Genomic DNA, 24,737 nt, shown 5'->3' with positions numbered 1-24,737 from the left:
GCTTTCACACTCGTGGTAGCATGAGACAGACTCTACAACCCACACAAGTGGCTCAGGTAGTGCAGCTCATCCAAGATGGCACATCAATGCGAGCTGTGGCAAGAAGGTTTGCTGTGTCTGTCAGCGTAGTGTCCAGAGTCTGGAGGCGCTACCAGGAGACAGGCCAGTACACCAGGAGACGTGGAGGAGGCTGTAGGAGGGCAACAACCCAGTAGCAGGACCGCTACCTCTGCCTTTGAGCAAGGAGAACAGGAGGAGCACTGCCAGAGCCCTGCAAAATGACCTCCAGCAGGCCACAAATGTGCATGTGTCTGCACAAACGATTAGAAACTGACTCCATGAGGATGGTATGAGGGCCCGACGTCCACAAATGGGGGTTGTGCTCACAGCCCAACACCGTGCAGGACGCTTGGCATTTGCCAGAGAACACCAGGATTGGCAAATTCACCACTGGCGCCCTGTGGTCTTCACAGATGAAAGCAGGTTCACACTGAGCACATGTGACAGACGTGACAGAGTCTGGAGACACCGTGGAGAGCGATCTGCTGCCTGCAACATCCTTCAGCATGACAGGTTTAGCAGTAGGTCAGTAATGGTGTGGGGTGGCATTTCTTTGGAGGGCCGCACGGCCCTCCATGTGCTCGCCAGAGGTAGCCTGACTGCCATTAGGTATCGAGATGAAATCCTCAGACTCCTTGTGAGACCATATGCTGGTGCAGTTGGCCCTGGGTTCCTCCTAATGCAGGACAATGTTAGACCTCATGTGGCTGGAGTGTGTCAGCAGTTCCTGCAAGATGAAGACATTGAAGCTATGAACTGGCCCGCCCGCTCCCCAGACCTGAATCCGATTGAGCACATCTGGGACATCATGTCTCACTCCATCCACCAACGTCACGTTGCACCACAGACTGTCCAGGAGTTGGTGGATGCTTTAGTCCAAGTCTGGGAGGAGATCCCTCAGGAGACCATCCACCGTCTCATCAGGAGCATGCCCAGGCGTTGTAGGGAGGTCATAAAGGCACGTGGAGGCCACACACAATACTGAGCCTCATTTTGACTTGTTTTACGGACATCACATCAAAGTTGGATCAGCCTGTAGTGTGTTTTTCCACTTTAATTTTGTGTGTGACTCCAAATCCAGGCCTCCAATGGTTAATAAATTAGATTTCCATTGATGATTTTTGTGGGATTTTGTTGTCAGCACATTCAACTTTGTACAGAACAAAGTATTCAATGAGAATATTTTATTCATTCAGATCTAGGATGTGTTATTTGAGTGTTGCCTTTAATTTCTTGAGCAGTGTGTATAGTTGAAACCAGATATTTGCATATAAGTTATATAGTCTGATTTTTTCCTCGCTGTCTGAGATTCAGAAGTTTACACTTAGGGTTAGTATTTGGTAGAATTGCTGTTTAAGCAGTATCACTTGCATCAGATGCTTTTAGCTTAAGCAGTGTCCTTAAACCACTTTGTGACTAATTTAGTTGTATGTTAAGGGTTACTGTCCACACAAACTTTCTGGCTGATGTTTTGAGACATTCTGTTAATGATGTTCTTTCCTCAAGATGCCATTTATTTTGTGAAGTGCACCAGCCCTGTCTTCAGCAAAACGCCTACAGCAAAACGCCTAGAAAACATGATATTGCCACCCTCGTACTTCCCACTTAGGTGGTATTCCCCTGTTTTTCCTCCACAAATGTAACAATAGTCATTATAACTAAACACATCAATTGTAGTTTAATCAGAGCACAGGACATGTCTCCAAAAGCTAAGTTCATTGGCCTTTTATTCATTTGCAGGGTGGAATCTGCATTGGCAAATATTCAAAATTCTCCTGCTGAAATGTTGGCATGTTGTCACACAAGGAAGTGGTGTATTTAGAATGTTACCTGGAAACATTCTCAGAGGTGCGCCTCTATTTAACGCAAACATCGTGAATCAACAAATTAGAAGCTCACAAAGCAATGACACTATCATCTGGCCTTTCCCAAAAAGTTTAAAGATATGATAATCATAGTGTGTACCTGTAGAATCTGAAGTAAGTAATAACTTCTCTAAAAAACATTATTTCCTATAATTCTGACATTTAGCAAATAGAAATAACTTTGACAGTCCTATCTGACCTAAAACAGGAAACTTCAGTGAGATATAATGTCCGACAGTGAGACAAAGATGGTTGTGTGTCATTTTATACAGTGAATGTAAATATCTGGTTTCAACAGCATATTCAACGTTGGTAAAAAGGTTATGTTTCCAAAGAAGGCCAGCCGATTGACTTTTCCCCCAATTCCTCCACCTCACCAACCACATGACAACACTGGATGATCGATTGCTTTAGGTAAAATATGCAAAAATATGTAAATTAAATAAGACTATGTTCAATTTCCAAAGATATGTTACTTATTTTCAGACACATTTATAATAATTATACAATTATGTTTTGGTTACCTTTTTAGGTGCTAAGATTAAAATAAATCTCTTTCAGAGGGGTAACCTGAGGCCAATTAACAACTAGTCATATCCAGAGTAAACATGCTAGCAAGTTTAGCAATTGAGTAAACTGCCTCAAATTAAAACCCTGCAATGGTTTATTTTAGACAATAGCTGTTTGCATGAGGTCAGATATATATTTAGCTATCCTGCTGAAGGTCCTCTCTGTTTTATATCAAGAAAACCAGATATTACAGCCTCAAAAATGTTTTTAGTAAGTGAATTGAGTCAAACACAATCATGAATATGAAGTAAATCATATGTATCATTGTGTAGTTATTTTTCTTAAAAGATGCAGATTTTTTAGATTTAAATAAATAATCCGGATGAAACTTGGTTATCTGCAAATGCTTATTCCTGAATGACTCATATTGATATCAGGGACATCTCTAAAGGCTTCTTTAACGATTGAGGAAAAAATACATGAGAAATGGGGTTTTAAGATTTTATTTTTACTTGTTTTATAAAATAATTTGTTAGCATATTATTTACCTTCCAATTAATTAGAGGATTTCTAATTAGCAAAAGCAGACAGCATACTAACTCTATGCTTGCTTAATAGACTGTGATGTTATTGACACTACAACTGTTTCTCTATAACTGTGCCTTTGTGATGCACACACACACACACACACACACACACAGAGAGAGAAAGAGAGAGAGAGAGAATGATAATGTTCCCTTAAATATTTTTAAGAAGAGTCTTAAAAATAAATGATGGTTCATTTAAAGTCAAAGATAAATATGTTTCAGTATGTTAAACCTCAGGATCGGAACACAGCTTTCACCAATGATGTTCATCTATGGCTCATTACAGTCACCTCTACTGACAGAGGTTGGATCGGCACCACTTCCAGGTGTCTGATGAAATGATTTCCAGAACAATGGGGTAATAAAACTGTTGTATGAAAGTGCCATATTGAAATAGTTTGGCCCCCCCTCCCAAAAAAAAAAAAATTACGTTTTTATTTATTTATTTTTATTAAAAATTATTTCATTAGAACTTTATAACTTTGTTAACACATATGTGTAATTGTAACACTATAATCGTCATGCATGTGGATCCGGACATAATTAACTAGAAAAAAACAGCTTTACAATGAACAAACACGATGTATTTCTTTTTCATTGAATAGTTACAGTGACATATTTTCTACCGTGTAAAATGACAGTTAAAACCGCAAGAAGTGACATTATGTTGGTAACTTCCCTAATTACACTCACACGTGACCATTTTGACAGAACGGGGCGATGCGGACACACTTTATCCTTCCGCCAGACGGTGAAAAATTAACTCTTTTACGTTTGTTGTTATTTTGTAAATGTAAAACAATTGCTAAATAGAGGATATACATATTGTTTGAATCAACACTTCGCGATGTTAGACTGACTGAGTGTTAATTATTCGTTGGGACTATATTATGACGGTGGCAGAATACGTGTTGTAAAATCCCAGCCTGCTCTAGCTTCTTTTTTTCCTTCGGTTGGAGGCCATGATGGGAGCCTGAGAGTTCAGCTGGAGCGAGAAAAGAAGATGATTCCCCGGGACGAAACTGTCAAATCAGTTCGGCCGGATTTTTGATCGTTGTATAGTTTATATACATCTGAGGTGGAGCCTGTCACTTTTTAATTTTTTTTTCTCAAATGTGTTCTTGGCAATCAGTCGATGACAATGTTGAATCGTTAGGAGGTTTTTGGATCGAAAAAGGAGGTAGCATTAGCCGCGCTAGCTGGCTACGTCTCAGTGACTGGATACTGGTTCTGAGAGCCGGTGAGTTCTCTAACCTCATCGCCCGGAACGCGTCGGACATCTTACAAGTTCCCCCCGAGGATAACTGCATGTATTTTATCCGGGAGAGTTTGCACGGCGAATCGCAGGCTTGGGAAAGTCGGGCCTGCGCCGAGGAGCGGAGCAAGGCCCGTCTTTATGATCCAGAGGAAGCCTTTCTAATCCCACCGACAGCCACCGCTCTGTGCGAGGACCTGCAAAATTCAGCGGGCAGCGACCGGGAGGACTGACTGCAACGTTAGCGACCAGACAACGAATACTAAATAAACCTGTTATACCCCACATATAGACTCATCTTTATCACCTGCCACAATGGCTGCGATTATAAAAGAAATGGTCAGTCGGAACAAAAGGAGATACCAGGAGGATGGTTTCGACTTGGACTTAACATGTATCCTTCCATGTTCGCTACAGTGTTTCGTGGCATTGGTTTGTAGCAAGGCTTTGTTGTGTTTATTTGCAGAAACGGGGCTAGAAACGTCAGCGGAGGAACGTGAGGTTGGTGAGCTTTCTTGCTACCTGAGTTAGCTGTCGGCTAGTTGCTTTGCTGTCACCCAGCATGTTTGAAAGACGCTGGATCTGTCAAAGCACGCATAAATGTAACTGATATTAAACTCGGCAATCCCCCCTTTAAACCGGACTATATAACATGTGTTGTAATGCATACTGTTTATTTGATTTGATTTGTTTTGATTTGATCATCAGTTTGCTCAGCAGTGAGCTGATTTTAAGGTCGTCAGATTATTATTGATGTTTAGTCGTTTTATGAACTCGCCCAAGACAGTCTGATTGCACCTGGGAGCAGAAACAATGCATCTTCGCGTCACTCCTGCTTCTGGTTTATTATGGCGTAGCTGTACTAATGAATGGGGAGTTAGAATCTGCCTTTTTTAAATAAAAATTAAAAAAAAGAATGAAAGATCTCAATAAATCGTCATGATCCATTCTATTTTAAAAGATCAAATCCATGCATTGAGATGCTTCACAATTGAGGGCGCTGCAGGAGTCATGTCTTAAATAACCATTTATTGCAGCTGATCTGCCTCACTGTTGCAGTATGCCTTGTGGTTCATAAAGGCCTCTTGCTTATTTGGCTGGTGGTTAAACTAGATTAACAGCTGATTTGGTCACTAACTAGATCCATCATTTAATGTGTGACATTGCAGAGAGCAGGTCATGGTTAAACTTTAGGTCTGATGAGATGCATCTACTCAGAGGAGTTAAGAACCTCTGATTTTAAGTTTATTGTGATTGTGGCCATTGTGAATTTGTAGGTAATGCATATTTTCAAATATATTGTTGTGGCTCCTTGAGAGTTTTTTTTGTTTTGTTTTGTTTGTTTTTAATCCGACACTGAAATGCATTCAGAAACGTGTGTTTGGGCAAATTCAGGTTAAACATGAAAGCCTCATGCAGTAAACTGGGCTGCATGAGATGAAAAATTAACAAGCCCTAGTTTTTAAGGACATACTGTACAGTGTAACTCATCGTTGTGTTATTACCTTGAACACAGCACGGATTCACGTTTTTATTAGAGATGCACTGATCAGGGTTTGCCTGACTGATGCGGAGTTGAGTTTTGTGAGGTCTGACCTCCCAGCTGCAACTTTTATTTATTTTTTTCCCCCTCATATGGACTTGGAACCCATAAAAAAACTGTGCTGCAGGTTCTTTGGGAGAGTTAGTAATTTTGAATCCAATGGTAAATTAAGGAATTATAAGATCATCCCGATTTATGCTTCAAAGCCTTCGTCTGATTTATCTTAAACTCAAAAATGCACATCAAAGGCCACGCTCTTGTGATGCTTTCACGAACCGAAAATGTTCTTCGTTTTGATGCGCTTGACAAGTAGAAAAGAAAAACCTGTCATTTTTGACCTGCCAATCAAAGGAAAATTGGCGAAATCTGATGTCTAGCTGATTAATAAGTGCACCTCTAGTTTTATGTGTGAGGGAATGTTAACTTGATTACTTTGATTCCGCCCCGGTGATGTATTTGGAAACTGGCCGTGTCACCAACCATGTGATGTATGTGTTACCATACTTTGCTGCGCTGGGTCATATGTTTTATCACCTGGTTTCATAATGTGGTAAATCTAATGTTGTGCCTTTCAGGGTTAGCAGGACGGTGAGGCGTGCCTCTCTGTACCCTGACGCAGGTGTTAAGGGGGGTGGGGGGGTCTCTACTCAAAGTTGACATCTATCTTTTGTTTGAGGTCTTCCCCTTGTTTAGATGTGGGCACTTTGAAGTTGCTTCATTTTATCGTTTTTGGCATGATGTTTAAAAACAATACGGGCTCTCTCTGCAGTTATGTAATGCAGTATCACAGTTCTGGGAATTGCCCTTAAAATAGAGTTGCCGGTGATCTTGTATCAGTGTTGCTGTCTGAGGGCTCTCCCTATTTCTCTCTTCAGTCCTCTTAGCCCACCATCTCTCCTCTTTTTTTTTTTTGTTGCTCTTTTTCTTCTGCAACTCCCACTCCAACTCTTCCTTGTGCTTTGCCCCCTTTCCTGTCCTCCCCACCTCCTCCTCTCTTCATGCTCTGTGCTTCCAGCTCTCCCTTAACCCACCCCTCCTCTTCTTCTTCGCTCGAAGTTGTGTATTTGGTGTATGCATAGAGCTCAGGCAACTAGCTTTAAAGAAAAGGCGTGCTTTAAGTGGCAGATTTTTTTTTTTTTTTTTTTTGTACTGGAGCTTACATTGGGGTTCTGTGTATGCATTTTCCCCCAGATGCAGAAACCAAGCCCCCATATGCCTTGGACTGAGGCTCTCCTGGGAGCTTTGGATTTTTTAATTTTTTTTATTTTGCACTGAAGGCTGGAATAGCCCAATAAGTAGGTTAAAAAACAGAATTTAGACCTTAATTAGGTCTTTGAGGCATTATTGTACAGGATTATGGCATATTAACTAATAGACATCTTTGCTGAGATTTATGGAAAAGGCTTGGAAGTGTGCATGTATTACAGTTAGACATCTGCTGGTTACCGGTTGCAAGTTATCCCAAGGTTTTAAAGAAATTACAGTTTCAAAACTGGAGAAATTTTTTCATACCGTCCCACGGTTCAGTGAGATGCCAGAGGAAGTGTTGGAGTGACCCGAGGGCACGCCGTCGGTCAGCTGGCTGAAATATGGCTACTCTACCTTTACTTCGCTTACAGGATGGGCAAATTTGTTCGGGAATATTTCTGGAAACCAGACACAGTGATCGGGCGGAAAGTACCCACCACCACGAATGTAATGCAGTTTTGAAACCACGGTTGTCAAGCTGTAGCCGGCGTGTGGTGAGCGTAGCAGTTAGCCTGACTAATTAACCAGCTAATATAGGCGCTTGTTATACTACAAGCGTTACCTAAAGAGCGGGATGACAGAAAGCTGTGATATTATGCACAATGAGCGAGTCTATTTGAAAAGTGCTAAATTTAGTGGTTGGTTTTTGCTCTAGTTTATGTATCAAAATGAAAGTAATAAATGATATGGATTGAATTATTCCAGCGGTTATGTTTCTATTTTTGCAGCGGTAGGAGTTGCTTTCCTGTCTTTTAAATAACAAGAGTACTTTTTACTTAATTTTAACATTTTGAGTAAGTACCTGAAGCTGTGGTATTTTTACACACGGTTGGGAGGATCTTAATCTTGCCCATGTGTAGTAATAAACAGATTTTTCTGCTTGGCTTCTTGAATTCATGCACAGTTAGCTCATTATAGTTTTATTTGAACCTTTTTTTAAAAAAATACTGGAAATATTTAAATGACTGGGTCTCATTCCAGGTGAAAGAATTTCAATCTTTTGTTCATGATACAGTTGACCTTGAGTTCCTGTTCTGAACTCGTTCTCCGAACCTGCAGGTCTGCTGATTGAACAATGAACCATGTGTACATGCTGAGTGTATCACAAAGAGGGCTGTTTTTATTTAATTCAATTTAATTTTAATTTCTTTTGCATGTGCAGGTACGCGTCTGTGCACACCAGCCGCCTACTGCGTAAAAGCCGTCAGATGCGCGTGTCAAATTTCTCTGACCGGTTTCCAATCCAATAAGATGCATCCGATTTAAAAATATTCAGCTTCTTCTTTTTTGACACCTTGGCATAGAGAGTGGAAGAAACGGTGCTCTTTTAGTCAGTGGTTACAGTGTGAAATCCTGCAGCTTACAGTGGTGAGCAGGCTTCAGTTGCAGGTAGGCGTTGCAGGCAAGGTTCGAAGACATGCATGCCAGCTGAATTACTCGTCTCACTGCAACATGATGCTGATGCTTGCCTGTAATTGGTCACAGCTTTTCGCCTTCAGACCCTCTCCACGATGGGGTACCGACCAGATCCGTCAAACGTAAAGCAGAATCTTTGCATCACCGAAATGCATCCTGCTGCGCTGCAACTTTCCAGCCATTGACACAAAGCCTGTTTGAATCTTTTTATTTTTAATTTTTTCACTCTTTATCTTACTGTGTGAGACGTCACGACTCACCCGTCCAGTCTCGCAGATATTCAAATGAGTCCACCGCAGCTCTAAACTGAAAAGCCGCCCATTTGAACTCGTCCCGATATAACTTTTGCGCTCTAAAAATACATCGCAGGTCAAGGAGCGGAGACTCTCGGTGCACCCACATGTGGGGCCCGGCTGTAGCAGGAGTGCTGTTGATCCTGTCCTCTCTGTCTCTCACTGTCAAGGCCATCTGCCACGAGATGCAAATATACACCCAAGCGACGTGCACACCGATCAAGGCCCTTTCTGTGTTCCCATCCTCCCATACCAGCAGTGCTAACCTCAAATTGACATTGACTGAAACTTTATTAAGGCCTGCTGCTCATCTTTGTATTCCTGTTAAGAGATTTTCTAAAGGGGGGACCTCTGGTAATGTAGCTGCAGGCTGCTGCTTCTTGGTGCTTTTCTGTACTTCACAGGTGCACACAATAGGTGTGTTTTTGTTTTTTTCTTAACCCATGCTGGACAGATATCTACCCAAACATCATTGCTATGGGCTTTCCCGCAGAGAGACTTGAAGGCGTGTACAGAAACAATATAGATGATGTAGTACGGTGAGATTTGCACCCCGTCTCATATTTGTCTTATAGGTTGATCACACTTTAAGCTAATTATGGTTCATTTTCTTCTGTCCTCTGCACAGGTTTTTGGATTCAAAACATAAAAACCATTACAAAATCTACAACCTGTGAGTGCTCTCCTCCCGTACTGTTTGAATCTCATCTAGCTTCTGTTTACTTAGAAACTTCCTCTGTGTGGTGGCTAACTGCAGTTTATTTCTTCCCATTTCAGCTGCGCAGAAAGACACTACGATGCTGCCAAATTTAACTGCAGAGGTACGTTGCTTTATTCCATCAGCTTTGAACTAAAAAGCTTTAAAACTGTTCCCTATTCTCACGCTCATCGTTCCCTCCTCGCCTGTTTTTGTTTGTTTCTTTCCGACTGCGCGGGCCCATCACACATCAGTTGCACAGTACCCCTTTGAAGACCACAACCCCCCTCAGCTGGAGCTGATCAAGCCGTTCTGCGAAGACCTGGACCAGTGGCTCAGCGAGGATGACAATCACGTGGCGGCCATCCACTGCAAGGCCGGCAAGGGCCGCACCGGAGTGATGATCTGCGCCTACCTCCTCCACCGCCGCAAGTTCCTGGAGGCCCAGGATGCGCTCGACTTCTACGGAGAAGTCAGGACACGGGACAGGAAGGTAAGACACGGAGACGTCTGCAGTCATATTGGTGCCATGGCGGAGTTTCTACAATGAAAGTATGGGATTTGATTTCAGTCAGGCAAAAGAAAATACAGATATGGGAATGTATTTATATTTGCATCCTTTATTACCTCTCTCATTATCTAAATTTTGTTTCACTTCATGTTCTTGTTTGCTTCCTTCCCTTTTCCCCAAAGTGTTTCTTTCCATCTGTCTTTTCATACTTCTCTCCTTCCTTCATCTCTTATGTCTTTCCTTCCTTTCTTTGTGTGTCCTCACTTGTATACTTTCCCTTTATAATTCTCTCCTGCTGCATTTCTTTTTTCCTGTCTTTCTTTTTTCTGTCCATCTGTTCTTCCCTTGTGTCCTTGTGTCCTTTATCCCTCTTTGTCCTTCCTTTCTACCTTCTTTCATTTCTTCTCTTCCCTCTGTCCCTTTATTCCTTCTTTCCTTCCTCCCTTTCTATTAAAAAATGAGTGTAAAGGACTGAGAACTCTGGGAAATGTAGTCTTGAGAAATATTGCAATATGCAGGCACCCTGTCATAATCTGGGCCGTGTGTCTCTGAAAATTTGACACTGCTTGTCCAAAATCCCAAATGTTTAAAGATTTTAACATGAGTCCTCCTCTTATTGAGAAGCAAATGTTTGACAAACTTAGGCACCACTTTAGAGTGTCCTCTGTAAGGGTTAGTGTAAATATTTAGGACCCTTAAAGGTGATTATGTCTTTAGAGATGCAGGTTGCTCATTAGACATCTCACCAACATCTAACTTCTCATCTTCATACATGATCTGTGTTGCAGGGGGTCACGATCCCGAGCCAGCGTCGATACGTGTACTATTACAACTACCTGCTAAAGAACCAGCTGGAGTACAAGCCGGTGGCGCTGCTGTTCCACAAGATGGTCTTCGAGACTCTCCCCATGTTCAGCGGGGGCACCTGCAGTGAGTCAAGTTCATGTTCAACTTGGGCTCCGAACCAAGGCGTAGGCATTCATGTTGCTGTGCAGAACAGAAAGAGAGATTCAGATGTAGGGCTCACCCACGCTGTAGTCTGGCGCCGTGACGAAGAGCAGGTCATCCTCGGTTGTCCTGTGGGCCAAGGTTCTAAAACTCAACAGCAGATCAAATTCGTTTGCGTTATTTTTGGACTTTGTATTGATTAAGTCCTGCTGCTGCTCACAAGGTCAGCATCTTGTCTTCAACACCTGTTGATTGGGAACCTTACCTGTCGCTGTCAAACCAAATCCTGCAGTGTAACGTCCTAAAATGTTGCCAGGGGACGAGCTGCGGAGCTTTCCCCGGCTCTAGAGTAATACAGCACCGCCCCTCCCACACCTGTTGCTGCTGACGTCCATTCAGCTGGCTGAAAGACGAAATATGAGGAAATGCAGGTTGCAAAAAGCAAGATAGAAACTAAACATTTTTAAAACTACAGTAAAAATATTATGTACAATTCATTATGCTATGAAAATGAATCATAATAATTTAATATAGAAGAATAGAAATAATATTGATATGGTGCAGTTATGAAAATATATAATCGTATAATCTGCCCTAATGATTTTGTAGCATTTGGAATTGCTGTTGCCTTTTTATTATTAAACCACCGATTTGCACCACTAATCAGTTTAGATCATGTTGTAAAGTAAATGCCGGCCCACGCCTACCTGCTATGGGTGCCGTAGTCTAAACCCAGTAGGAGCACAGCAGTGGGGAAGTAAACGGCACTGGCTTTTACCTTAGCAAGATCTGACGCGCTTTACTCCCAAATAACCAGGAAGTGGCTCGAAGTTAGAACAGGAATTAAAGGCGTTTTAGTCACTGATTTGTTCTAGCATACAATAGCAGGCCACTCAAATTTCAATAGGTTATCAGTTCATCGCAGTTATCTTTATTGACACATCGTATGGTTGGCCGGAGCCCAGAGTGATATGGCTGTTATAAAATGGTGCGTCTACGTTAACATTTACGCTTGTGCTCACCTGTTGCAGTAACAACTCATAACAGAGCTCCTGATTTGCTTTTATTGTAACATTTTCTATAGTTCTTTGCATTGTTTTATTTTTTCTTACTGTTTCTGCTGTTTAGTAACACTCTATGCTCTCAAGAGGAGTTTTAAAAATCAAACAATTCAGCCTGTGTGCTCAAATGTGTGTGAGTCACTCGATGCTGAGCTCCTCTTGTTTCTAAATTTGTTCGTTTTGAAGCTGTTGCTCAGAATAAAGAAGCTCTTCCTCCATGTTTGTGGCTTTCTCGTCTTAACACCCGAATCTACTCTAAGGCCCTGATTTTATCGATCCTCATCTTCCTGCTTATTCTCCCTTAAAAAAAAAAACAAACAAACAAATGAAAGCCTTATTCTGAGAAATCTCCCTAGAAGGAGTTTGTTTTTTTACACTAATAAAATAAGCTTGATAAATAGCTTGAAATTACTCACTAATGACACATCTGTTGTTTTATAGTTGCTTTCCCCCTTTGTGTATCTCATGCCTGATTGATGCCTTTTCAGAAGTGTAAGATGCACACTGTGTGTTTAGGAGAAGTTACCCTGATGCAAACGTGTGAATACTTGTGTGGAGCTCTTGTATTGATGCCTGCTGTGCTGTGAAGCTCCTGACCAGCCAGCCAGGCCCTGCTTGTGATAATTTCCTTCTTTCTCTCTAAGGGGACAGTACCGTTAAAAACAGGAGCGAGCCGACCCCTCAGGGCTTCAAGAAAGGGAATTGGCATTGGGGTAAATGAGCCTTTCATCCATTATTATCATTTCACTCATTTGCTGTTATATGGCCCCAGAGATCGGCCAGGCAGGAGCCGTTTTAAGGTAGACATGTTGCCTGGCAGGGATAGAGGAGAGCTTAAGAGGCATAGGAAATCATCTCCAGCACCATCCCCCACCCTGGCAGGAAACGGAGAGGGTTAAATTGGTCAAAGTCCAAAATTAAACCGCATTTGTCGAAATAGGGTCCTATGTCTTTTATTCTGGCTCTTTTTATTCCTTTTATTGTTTGTTTTGGTGCAACATTTTGTGGTCTGTTACTTACCTTTCTCCGCTCTAGTTTTTTACATTAAACTGTCACTTTTTGGACTCACTGGGTGGGGGGAGGTGGTGGTGGTGTGCCGTCTCCTGTCCAGTTTATGTAATAACAACGTTAATGTCCTGTCCTGCTCTCCTGATTCACTCCCTGCTTCTCTCCAACCCCCTCCATCATCTCTCCCATCATCCCCTCTTGTTGCTTTGTCTGGATTTTACTTTATTTTTGTATTTATTTCCCCGTCACACATCTCACCCCTCATCTCTATGGCCACGTCGCCGCTCTTTTCGCAGATCCACAGTTTGTCGTATACCAACTGAAGGTGAAGATCCACACGTCGAACCCCGCTCACACCAGGAGGGAGGACAAGCACATGATCTTCGAATTCCCCCAGCCGCTGCCCGTTTGTGGCGACATCAAAGTGGAGTTCTTCCACAAGCAGAATAAGATGATGAAGAAGGTTAGGTTTCTGTTTTTCTATTTAATGTATACAGCTCCTAAGAAGTTTGATAAACGGTCAGAGAGCCGGACGTAGGTATTCATCGGCTCTCTCTTTACTCGTCTTGGGTAAAACGTGGATTTGGCCACGAAGAGAAGCTTAAGGAGAAAGATTTCAGTACGGATGCTCTGAGATTTGTGGCCAATTTCCAACTATTATAAAGCTTTGAGCGTAGTGTTCTCTTAGAACTATAATAACATTCATAATACTGATTTCTGATGTGAGCTGTCATTTATATCAGGGTTACATGCTAAATGTTTCAGGTGGAAAACAAGGTTTTACTACTTGGTAAGAATGCAACAAGATTATTAAAACACCATATTTCTCATCAAAGTGAACTATGTCTGGCAAAACTCTGTCTAGCTGAAGCTTTATTTTGAAGTGAGACAGGAAGTTGCTCTTGATTTGTTGCCAGGATGTCTGACAAAGTGAGGAAAGTAGTGAATCCTCCATCATTTTTAAAAGAAAACAAGATGCTAACAATTTGTGAGTATTGCAAGAAGTAGCTGCTAACGGTTTTAATCGTACTATTTGCTTCGGATCTACGTTTTCACCGCTTTTAAGGAACCTAGGCTGTAGTTGCATACCTCTAGTTTAATACTACAGGTATGCAATCTTTATTCTGTGTTTTTTAGCATTAGATGATCTTCAAAATTGGAGAGAAGTAATAATAATAATAAACACTTTATATAGACTGATATATCACTGATTACAGTGCTTTTAATCATGCAGTCTGATTCACGACACCTTTACTGAGACGTCGGTGTATTCATGAGAGAATACACATCCGTAACTAAACTCAGAGGTTTCCAAATGGCGGCCAACATTGCCAGATTTTCTGTTCATCTTTTACTAAAACTTTGTTTTTGTTTTCCAACCCAAACTAAAATCATCAGATTCTTGTCACCGACCAGTTTCTCAGGACTTCTGTCAAAAAGCTCTTTTATTCACACATTATTCCTTTTTTGTGTTGCCATCTTTCTCTTCTACCATCAGGACAAAATGTTCCACTTCTGGGTGAACACGTTCTTCATTCCTGGACCAGACGAGAGCGGAGAAAAGATGGAGAACGGGGCGGTGAACAACGCAGAGAGTCAGCAGGGAGGGCCCAACCTGGGCCAGGGCCTGGGTCTGGGCCAGGGCCTGGGTCTGGGCCAGGGCCTGGGTCTGGGTCAGGGCCTGGGGCAGCCGCAGAGCACCGACAGCAGGGACGGCTGCAGGGAAGGCGACAGGGACTACCTCATCCTGACGCTTACAAAGAACGATTTAGACAAGGCTAATAAAGATAAAGCCAACCGCTACTTCTCACCAAACTTCAAGGTAAGAGCTGGTGCGGTTTGGGTTTATTAAAATGCAGGTCAGTTACTGTAGAAGACATATGTGCTACTGAACAATTAAACCGGTTTAACTAAAGTTGCTCTTGATTTCCAGGTGAAGTTGTATTTTACGAAAACCGTGGAGGAGCCTTCAAATTCAGAGGCTAGCACTTCGACGTCCGTCACCCCAGACGTTAGCGACAATGAGCCAGACCATTATCGATACTCTGACACCACTGACTCTGATCCGGAAAATGAACCTTTTGATGAAGAGCAACACACACAAATCACAAAAGTGTGAACTCTTAAAGCAGGAAAAGAAGAAATTATACACCTGAATTTAAAAAAAAAAAAAAAAAAGGAGAAAACTTGAATATAAACTCAACAGAAGAACCTTTGTCCCTTTTCCTCCCCCAGACGGCAATAGAATATCATCATGTCGAATGCCAATTTTAGGGAAAAAAAAAAAAGATAAAAATCCTGACCAATATATTGTTTTTTGTTTTTATTGTTTTTCTTTTTTCTTTTTGGCACGGCAATGTACCTTGTGCGAGGTATTGACACTGTTGCCCCATGGGAAAAGGTGCTGTAGCTATAAAAATGTGTTTATATATATATATACATACATATATGTATATATATATATATACATGCATATATAAACAAACTTTTTTTGTGTCAAAGACAATGGAAAGAGTACCACAATCAGGAGAAGGGAGTTGAAAGTGGGGGAGAAGTTAGAAAGAAATACTAGGACTATGCTGCTCCTTCTCCTGTCTAAACCAAGGCCAGTGCTACAGTCACTTTGTTTCACTCCCTCTCTTCTCCCCTTCCTCCCCCACCCTTGTCTCACCTTTTGCTCTTCCCACCTATCCTCCTTTCTTATATTCCCTTACTGTGAATGCTTCTTGTGCTCTTTGCAGGCTGTCTCATGTGACTTTTGGCCTTTGTGCAGTGCAAACTGCATGCAGGCAGTGGGTTGGGGGTGGGCTGGGGAGGGGGGGGGGGGTTGGGTTGGGGAGGGTCGCGAAGAGGCTGTGAGGATGTCTAAAGCATTGCCATTCCTGTCCCCACTGTGTACACGTTAAATTATGCAGAACAAGGCATCCCATGTAATTGTTAATGTTTTTTTTATCCTAAGATAATAAAAATATAATACACAAAAACAGCAGGGAGACCGGAAAGTGTTTGCAATAATGTCAACACTACGTTATTTTTGTTATTTTTTGCATGTACTGGAATTGGAGTCCATCCCAAATAAATGTATGCGATGTTGTCATTTCTTACAGAATCCAGCTCCGAGATGTGTCTTCTGCGTGGGGTTCCCCAGTGTTTTGAGTCATGCTTAGAAACTACCTCTGGAGGTTTATGTAATGTTCTCTCCCTGCAGCTTGCTGTTAATGAAAATGGACACGGTTGGCCTGCGCTCTACTGAAACGGTGGCTGTCAAAGTGATCATTTCAAGCGACAACACCCAGATTGCATAGTGCAAATGTGGTTAAGTTGGAACATGTGCAACAAGTCGGGGGTGGAAAATGAGCACCGTCGTTGGTCTCGGTGAGGGAAAAAATGCTGTAAAGCAGGTTGTCGTTGCAGCTGTCCGAGGCGCGCTAACAGTAACTTCCTGCTTTAAAAGGTCAGGGCTACAAATAGTCGGGACCCAAGGTGGGGAAGTGATGGAAGGATTGTTAAAAGTTCAACTGAAGGGTCTCCTTTGTACTACTAATCTGTACTAGATGTGCTGGAGTTTTGTTTTTTATTCAAATTTCAATCAGATTTGTTAAATATTTTTGAGCTAAAAGAAGCTTGACCTCATGATAACCATGAGGATTGCATGCATGTGGTTTAATTGAGGTGATGTCATGGGGAAAAGGAGGGGAAGTCTATCCAGCCCATTTGGGGGGGGGTTTGGTAGGCGACCCGGCTCTGCTTGCTGCCTTGCGCGATTCCCCGAATAAAAGGGTAACAGGATTATCAACCATGTCTCTGTGATGGGAGAGCGAGACCCTGGAGAAAGCATGGCCCACAGCCTTCTGATAATAAAATAAAGTATGAATTAAACATCTACATAAAAAAAAAAAATGTTCCACTATTCCTTTTAGGCTGCTGGCACATAATCCTCCCCCAACCACCCTCTGCCTCTATTAAGGGCTCAGTCCTCGGCCCGTTCGAGTTGATAGAGACATCAAAGCCAACCAACACAGTGTCAAATGAGACAGGCAGCAAGTCACAGAGGCCGGGCTGTAATTGGCTGAACTGAGGAGGAGGGTAAAACTGGTAAATTAATAATGAATGTGCTGTGCTGGGCTCAGGGAGGGAGAGGCCTCCGCTCTCCACAGGCAGATGTGTTCTTCCTAATCGTATACAGAAACTCCACAGCAGCAGAAGTTTGAAGCCCTTTCATGTCTGGACTTTTGGCTGCTTTAAAAGGGAAGATGTCTTATGAAATGTGACTAATGTGAATTCTGCTTTATTTGCAACGTTGATCATCCCAGAAAATTAAGACATGAGTTCTACGATATATAATGGAAATAAGCAGAACCAGACAAATATGTTTCATTCAGTTGTGTGTTATTGATGTGGCTCCCTGCCCAGGGCACAAATAAATTGAGGGGTGGCATGAGCAGTCAAAAAAACTTAAGCAAAAAGAAGAGAAGTTACTTTTTACTTCCACAACTTTTCTGCTTGTTTATAGTAGCTTTTAAACACCTCTATAATACAGCTGTACACCACGACGGGGTAAAAACTCGTATAGTCTAATGGGAAGTTTCCAACTGGTTGCTAAATTGAAAGGCTGTTTCACTTTTTAAGGATCGCATTTGCTCATATCTAGTTCATATTGTAAAACACTGATCAAACCGGATCCTTCATGGAACCTTTATTCTGTTTGGGGAAAAAAAGGGTGTGCCCTGTTTTTTAATTAGCATTACCATCACCTTAGAATGAGAAAAGTGAAAAACCCGCAGTGCACAGGCTGGTCAAACCTTGATTACGGATTTGCTTAAACCTTTATATATAAATAAACCAAGCAAGCATCATTCATCTGGCCGGGCTGCTATAGCCAAACCTTTGGTCACTCATACCAATGCCAAACGTCGGTTTCAATGGTGCAAGAAGTGCAAATCTAGGGCTGTGGACAATGTGAAACATGTATTGTTCTCTGATGAGTCCACCTTTACTGTTTTCCCCACATCCGGGAGAGTTACGGTGTGGAGAAGCCCCAAAGAAGCGTACCACCCAGACTGTTGCATGCCCAGAGTGAACCATGGGGGTGGATCAGTGATGGTTTGGGCTGCCATATCATGGCATTCCCTTGGCCCAATACTTGTGCTAGATGGGCGCGTCACTGCCACGGACTATCGAACCATTCTTGAGGACCATGTGCATCCAATGGTTCAAACATTGTATCCTGAAGGCGGTGCCGTGTATCAGGATGACAATGCACCAATACACACAGAAAGACTGGTGAAAGATTGGTTTGATGAACATGAAAGTGAAGTTGAACATCTCCCATGGCCTGCACAGTCACCAGATCTAAATATTATTGAGCCACTTTGGGTTGTTTTGGTGAAGCGAGTCAGGAAACGTTTTCCTCCACCAGTATCACGTAGTGACCTGGCCACTATCCTGCAAGAAGAATGGCTTAAAATCCCTCTGACCACTGTGCAGGACTTGTATAGGTCATTCCCAAGATGAATTGATGCTGTATTGGCCGCAAATGGAGGCCCTACACCATACTAATAAATTATTGTGGTCTAAAACCAGGTATTTCAGTTTCATTGTCCAACCCCTGTAGATTATCCAGACAATTTACTTCATCACCAAGCTTTCTTCAGGCTAATTGAATAAGAAACAAACCTAAATGTTTAATGTACATCTGTGCATTTCCTGAAGAGAGCCTCCTGTCAGAGCAGTAATTTCATATTTAAATTTTTTTCTAACATAGGGTTTTATCTTTTTTGTCCCTCACACCTATTATTGCTGCCTAATGCGCCCTGCTGGTCACTTCATCTGACAAATTTCCCTAAAATCCATATAGTTTCCCCTAAAGACCATGATTTAAAAAGAGGACAAGCTTTTACTGTTACTGATAGCTCAACTGTAAGTTTTGTCAGGTTGCTACAGGCAACCTCTCAGTGAATGTTGCTCTTTTGGATGTTTTGCTATCTGCATTCTACTTACATACTGGTATAAACAAGCCAAACATGGAGCTCTTTCTTATAGTAGTTATTTTGAGTCCCTGACAGAAAAGCACCGATGATGCAAATTTATGTTTTGAGCCAGTTCCCATTCAGTAGGTTCAACTCATTTGTCTACCTCCTCATCTGCTGTTCTGATGTCATGTCTGTGTCTCTGATGTTAGTGTACAGGTCCTTCTCAAAATATTAGCATATTGTGATAAAGTTCATTATTTTCCATAATGTCATGATGAAAATTTAACATTCATATATTTTAGATTCATTGCACACTAACTGAAATATTTCAGGTCTTTTATTGTCTTAATACGGATGATTTTGGCATACAGCTCATGAAAACCCAAAATTCATATCTCACAAAATTAGCATATTTCATCCGACCAATAAAAGAAAAGTGTTTTTAATACAAAAAACGTCAACCTTCAAATAATCATGTACAGTTATGCACTCAATACTTGGTCGGGAATCCTTTTGCAGAAATGACTGCTTCAATGCGGCGTGGCATGGAGGCAATCAGCCTGTGGCACTGCTGAGGTCTTATGGAGGCCCAGGATGCTTCGATAGCGGCCTTTAGCTCATCCAGAGTGTTGGGTCTTGAGTCTCTCAACGTTCTCTTCACAATATCCCACAGATTCTCTATGGGGTTCAGGTCAGGAGAGTTGGCAGGCCAATTGAGCACAGTGATACCATGGTCAGTAAACCATTTACCAGTGGTTTTGGCACTGTGAGCAGGTGCCAGGTCGTGCTGAAAAATGAAATCTTCATCTCCATAAAGCTTTTCAGCAGATGGAAGCATGAAGTGCTCCAAAATCTCCTGATAGCTAGCTGCATTGACCCTGCCCTTGATAAAACACAGTGGACCAACACCAGCAGTTGACACCGCACCCCAGACCATCACTGACTGTGGGTACTTGACACTGGACTTCTGGCATTTTGGCATTTCCTTCTCCCCAGTCTTCCTCCAGACTCTGGCACCTTGATTTCCGAATGACATGCAGAATTTGCTTTCATCCGAAAAAAGTACTTTGGACCACTGAGCAACAGTCCAGTGCTGCTTCTCTGTAGCCCAGGTCAGGTGCTTCTGCCGCTGTTTCTGGTTCAAAAGTGGCTTGACCTGGGGAATGCGGCACCTGTAGCCCATTTCCTGCACACGCCTGTGCACGGTGGCTCTGGATGTTTCTACTCCAGACTCAGTCCACTGCTTCCGCAGGTCCCACAAGGTCTGGAATCGGCCCTTCTCCACAATCTTCCTCAGGGTCTGGTCACCTCTTCTCATTGTGCAGCGTTCTCTGCCACACTTTTTCCTTCCCACAGACTTCCCACTGAGGTGCCTTGATACAGCACTCTGGGAACAGCCTATTCGTTCAGAAATTTCTTTCTGTGTCTTACCCTCTTGCTTGAGGGTGTCAATAGTGGCCTTCTGGACAGCAGTCAGGTCGGCAGTCTTACCCATGATTGGGGTTTTGAGTGATGAACCAGGCTGGGAGTTTCATGACATTATGGAAAATAATGAACTTTATCACAATATGCTAATATTTTGAGAAGGACCTGTATGTTATGGAAGATTTCTTATTTTGCAAAATAATTAAACTACATTAAAACATAATCTGATATAAAAGGATCAGGTAAAGACCTCATGTTATATTACACTAACACCAGGTTAAGAAGCCTGCTTCAAAGCAAGCATGTCTCACTCTAATAAATGGTTGTTGCCTTCCTTTACACTCCTTATTTCTGCTCTCGTCTTCTTTGCTCGTGTCTCTAGTAGCAAGGACTAAGATGCCACAGAGGAATTTAAGGATGTGCAATTAGGGAAATGAGATAAGAGGAGCGTCTCGGTAAGCTTTGACACAGAACAAGAAAGCAAAATGCAAGGATCCTTAAGTGACCTTGTCTGAATAACACCCAACAATGTTATTTTAACAAATTTTGCTGACAAGTCAAAGTCTATTACAAAACTCTTCATACTACTTAAGCTTTTACTTATTTTTTCATGTGACACATTTAATGTGTCTTATGTGTTAGACCAACAAAAATTAGCACATAATTGTGAAAACTGCTTTTTATTTTCCATTCATCTTCTGTACAGGGTTGCAGGGGAGCTGGTGGAGCAGTCTACGGGGGAAAGGCAGGGTCCACCTTGGACAGGTCGCTAGTCCATCGCAGGGCAACACACAGGACAAACAACCATGCACACACTCATTCACACCTAAGCGCAATTTAGAAAGATCAATTAACCTAACTGTCATGTTTTTAAACTGTGGGAGGAAGCTGGAGAACCCAGAGAGAACCAAGCCCATTCATGCATGGGGAGAACATGCAAACTCCATGCAGAAAGATCCCCAGCCAGGAATCAAACCCAGGGCCTTCTTGCTGCAGGGCAACAGTGCTTCCAACTGTGCCACCGTACAGCCTGGTTTTTATTTTTTAACAAATATAAATCTGAAAAATATGGTTTGTATGTGTATTCAGCCTCCCTGAGTCAACACTTTGTAGAACCACCTTTCACTTAAAAGCTGCAAGTGTTTTTGCTTGTGTCTCTTCCAGCCTTGTGTGTTGAGACTGAAATGTTTGTCACTTCATCTCAGTTAAATGGCTCAGTCCCAGTCAGACTGGAAGGAGAGCATCTCAACAGTAATTTAAAAGAGTTATCACTGAATTTAGGTCTGGACCTTGACTGAGCCATTCTGACACATTAATATACTTTCTGATCTAACTAATAATATCTCTGGCCAATTTTTTAGGGTATTTGTCCTGTTAGAAGGTAAATATTTGCCCCAGTCCATCTTCTCATCAATCCTATCCAGTTTCCCTGTTCTTACTGAATAAAATCATTCCCATGCTGCCCACACCTTGTTTCAGCATAGGAATGGTATGTCCAGAGTGTTGTGCACACACAATTTGCTTGTAGGCCAAAAAACATACAATTTTGGTCTCAGCTGACCACCTTCGTCCACTTTGTTTGCTGTGTCCCCAAAATAACTTAAGTGTAAAATGCAAACAGGACCTCTTTTGTTTTCTCTCAACAATAGCTTTCATCTTGCTACTCCTCTATTAAGGCCAGATTTGTAGAAAACACTACTTGATGTCTCGTCAACAGATCCTCTGTGTATTTCTGCAGCTCCTCCAGAGTCACCATGGGCCTTTGGCTGCTCTGATTACTCCTCTCCATACACAGCCTATCAGTTTAGGTAGACAGCCAAAGTCTTGGTTTGTTTGCAGTTGTTTGGTACTCTTTCCATTTCTGGAACAATGCTCTGTGAGATGTTCAAAGGCTGAAATACCTGTTTTATAACGTAACTCTGCTTTAAACTTCTTAAACTTCTTTAAACTGATCTCTGACCTGTTCACTAATGTTCTCCAACAAACAAAGTACATTCACTGTAAAAAACTAACCATTTTCAATGTGAAAACCTGAAAAATTAAATATGACATATTAGGGATAATATCGTAAGTCAATCCAGTAAATCAATGTAGTTGTAATCTTTCACATTATTTAGTGAGCAGTCAGTACTTATATCTCTAAGTTGTAGGTCATTGCAACAGGTGAAAGTTCTCCTAACTTTTATACTTTTGTTGTGAAATGCGGAAAAAAATGTTTGCAGTTGGCTTTTGAGTTAGATGCTGAGTGTTGTTGTAATACTCAGTCTTAACAATAACAATACTAATAAATAAATAAAATTTGTTGTACTTTCTGTACAACAACAATAAATCTTCCTATTTATTTAAGTCACTACAACTCATAGTTATGTTACCAGTAGTCAGGGTTTGTAACTCTTAGATGGTGGCCTAGTAGTTAATGAGCAGGGCATTTCTGTTTTGGTTGCTGGTTCAAAACTCAGACTATCACGCTTGGTTCCTGAACAAGACCCCTAGCCACAGAATGCTTCTTCTCAGTTGTGGTTGCAGCTCCCTGAAAAAAGGGATGGTTCAAACACGGAGGACAAATTTCCCCACTATGGGGTAAATGATAAAATTTGAGATTTATATATAAACTGTTAAGTCTCTGCACTTTTGGTTGAATTACAAACACATAGAAATAAAAGTTGGGCAAACTCAAAAGCAAATCTTAAGTGGTTAAGTTGATCCTAAACTTAAAAATTCCCTGAAGTTGGTTGCTGCAGAAGTTTGAGTTCTGCCAACATTTCTCTTTGTTGCAGTGTGAAAGGTTTTCATTGTAACATGAAGAAATGTATAAAACGGCTAACTTATGCCTTCTAATGCCTGCTCAATCTATTGTAAACTTTAAGGAATAATGTCAGATTTAATCTCTGCTGCTGTGGATACGCCAAATATTCTGTGAAGGCATGCTGCTTCTGTGGTAGATATCTCACCGATATAAATGTTGGCCTATGTAAGTTTTACTGCTAAGGCTCAAAGGTGGCCAGAATGTTAAAATCTCATTGGGGTTTAAACCAGCGGTACTTAGCTGTAATAATTCTTGGTTTAGCATCAGATAGCTATGGCTCTTTCTATAGGTCAGAGAATATGCCTCATATTGTGATATCTTTCTGGCCATGAATGAAAATATTATAAATGATTCATCATTAGTTCTGCTTAAAGGCAGAATTTTCCTGTTTCAGACATGAATCCTCATTCATGCTCAGCGTTTCAGACCACTTTGTAAAAGAGAAGCATTAACACCAAAATACAAGGAGATTTAAGCACAGTATTATGGCCAAATAAGGTGATGTTGATGGTGATGGTGGGTCAGTTTGGCCTACAAACAGAAGATAAGCCGTGGCTGGTAACCCCATTTCCCCTTCCATCTGTTGGTAGTAGTTGTAGAACAGCCCTGCACTCACCAGGATCTGGCAACCCACCCCCACTAACCCCCACCCCACCCCTGAGCCCTGCTTCTCTGGCTCAATGCACAGCTGTGTTGCGTTTGGATTAGGCCAAGAATAAAACAGGAAGTAGAAATTAAACAAAAGCCCTCACACACACATACACACACGCACCAGCTCTGTAAGTTACCAAAGACTCAACAGCAGCACAAGTGACAGCCTGTGGAAAAAAAGAAGTGCACACTCCACACGTGTGGACCAGGACGCTCACAGATACACACAGTATATATATATATCAGGGCAGGAATAAAGTCAGGCTCTGCCTCCAACACACTAACACGAGCCCAAGCAGGACCACAGGCAGATCATTTCTCTGTGTCCACACGTATGATCTTTTTACACGCTAACTGCTAACCTCCTCTTCACGGTGGTCTGCTGCATAGATGTTAACTAGAACACAAAATCACTTATTAAAGGAAAAATAGTTAAAAATAGTTAAAAACGGTCCATTAATTTGCATAGGTGAGACCATCCTTAAACTTGGACTTTGTTGAAGCACCTTTTGATTTACTTTTGGCATTTAGTTTTCTAAAGCTCAAGCCTACCATCAGTAATGCTAAATCTGAGCAATAAAGTTAAGCTCTTCTAGTAGAATTTTCCTGAAATTTGCTCATTTGCATACTTTAGTTACAAAGGATAAAATCTTTCTCATATCAGTCACGACAACAGTGCATAAAAATGTACGTTATATACAACATGGCACAGTGAAGACAGTCAACAATTGGAAAAATATATACACAACAGATGTATTAGTATAGCTGGGTATTTCTGTAACACTGATAAAAAAGACAGAAACTAGTCAGAAAGGCTTTTAAGAAGGCCAACAATAAACCTGAAGGAGCTGCAGGAAATTCTTCAAGGTATTGGTTTTCTT

At 41.7% G+C, this 24,737-nt stretch overlaps 1 protein-coding gene across 2 annotated transcripts; it reads left to right on the top strand.

The window, feature by feature from the left end:
* Window positions 1-4,537: 4,537 nt before the first annotated feature.
* On the top strand, window positions 4,538-15,310 carry ptena (phosphatase and tensin homolog A). Of its 2 annotated transcripts, XM_047352139.1 has the most exons (10): window positions 4,538-4,671; window positions 9,232-9,316; window positions 9,406-9,450; window positions 9,555-9,598; window positions 9,729-9,967; window positions 10,774-10,915; window positions 12,639-12,707; window positions 13,299-13,465; window positions 14,501-14,824; window positions 14,936-15,310. In XM_047352139.1, exons 1-10 carry the CDS (start codon window positions 4,593-4,595, stop codon window positions 15,119-15,121), a joined length of 1,380 nt encoding a protein of 459 aa, XP_047208095.1. In that variant the 5' UTR covers window positions 4,538-4,592; the 3' UTR covers window positions 15,122-15,310. The 2 variants fall into 2 exon arrangements, with proteins under 2 accessions (XP_047208095.1, XP_047208096.1); XM_047352140.1 differs by lacking the exon at window positions 12,639-12,707.
* Window positions 15,311-24,737: the final 9,427 nt, after the last annotated feature.

Source organism: Girardinichthys multiradiatus, chromosome 22 (genome assembly GCF_021462225.1).
Source record: "Girardinichthys multiradiatus isolate DD_20200921_A chromosome 22, DD_fGirMul_XY1, whole genome shotgun sequence".
Taxonomy (NCBI): domain Eukaryota; kingdom Metazoa; phylum Chordata; class Actinopteri; order Cyprinodontiformes; family Goodeidae; genus Girardinichthys; species Girardinichthys multiradiatus.
The sequence above is the reverse complement of the archived record's forward strand: the minus strand, read 5'-3'. Positions and strand labels throughout refer to the sequence as shown.

Excerpts from the sequence above, each read along its gene's own strand:
- ptena (XM_047352139.1), top strand. The coding sequence starts at position 4,593 with ATGGCTGCGATTATAAAAGAAATGGTCAGTCGGAACAAAAGGAGATAC. Across the intron at positions 9,599-9,728 it reads TGCCAAATTTAACTGCAGAG|TTGCACAGTACCCCTTTGAA; the intron begins GTACGTTGCTTT and ends ATCACACATCAG. Across the intron at positions 13,466-14,500 it reads AGAATAAGATGATGAAGAAG|GACAAAATGTTCCACTTCTG; the intron begins GTTAGGTTTCTG and ends TTCTACCATCAG.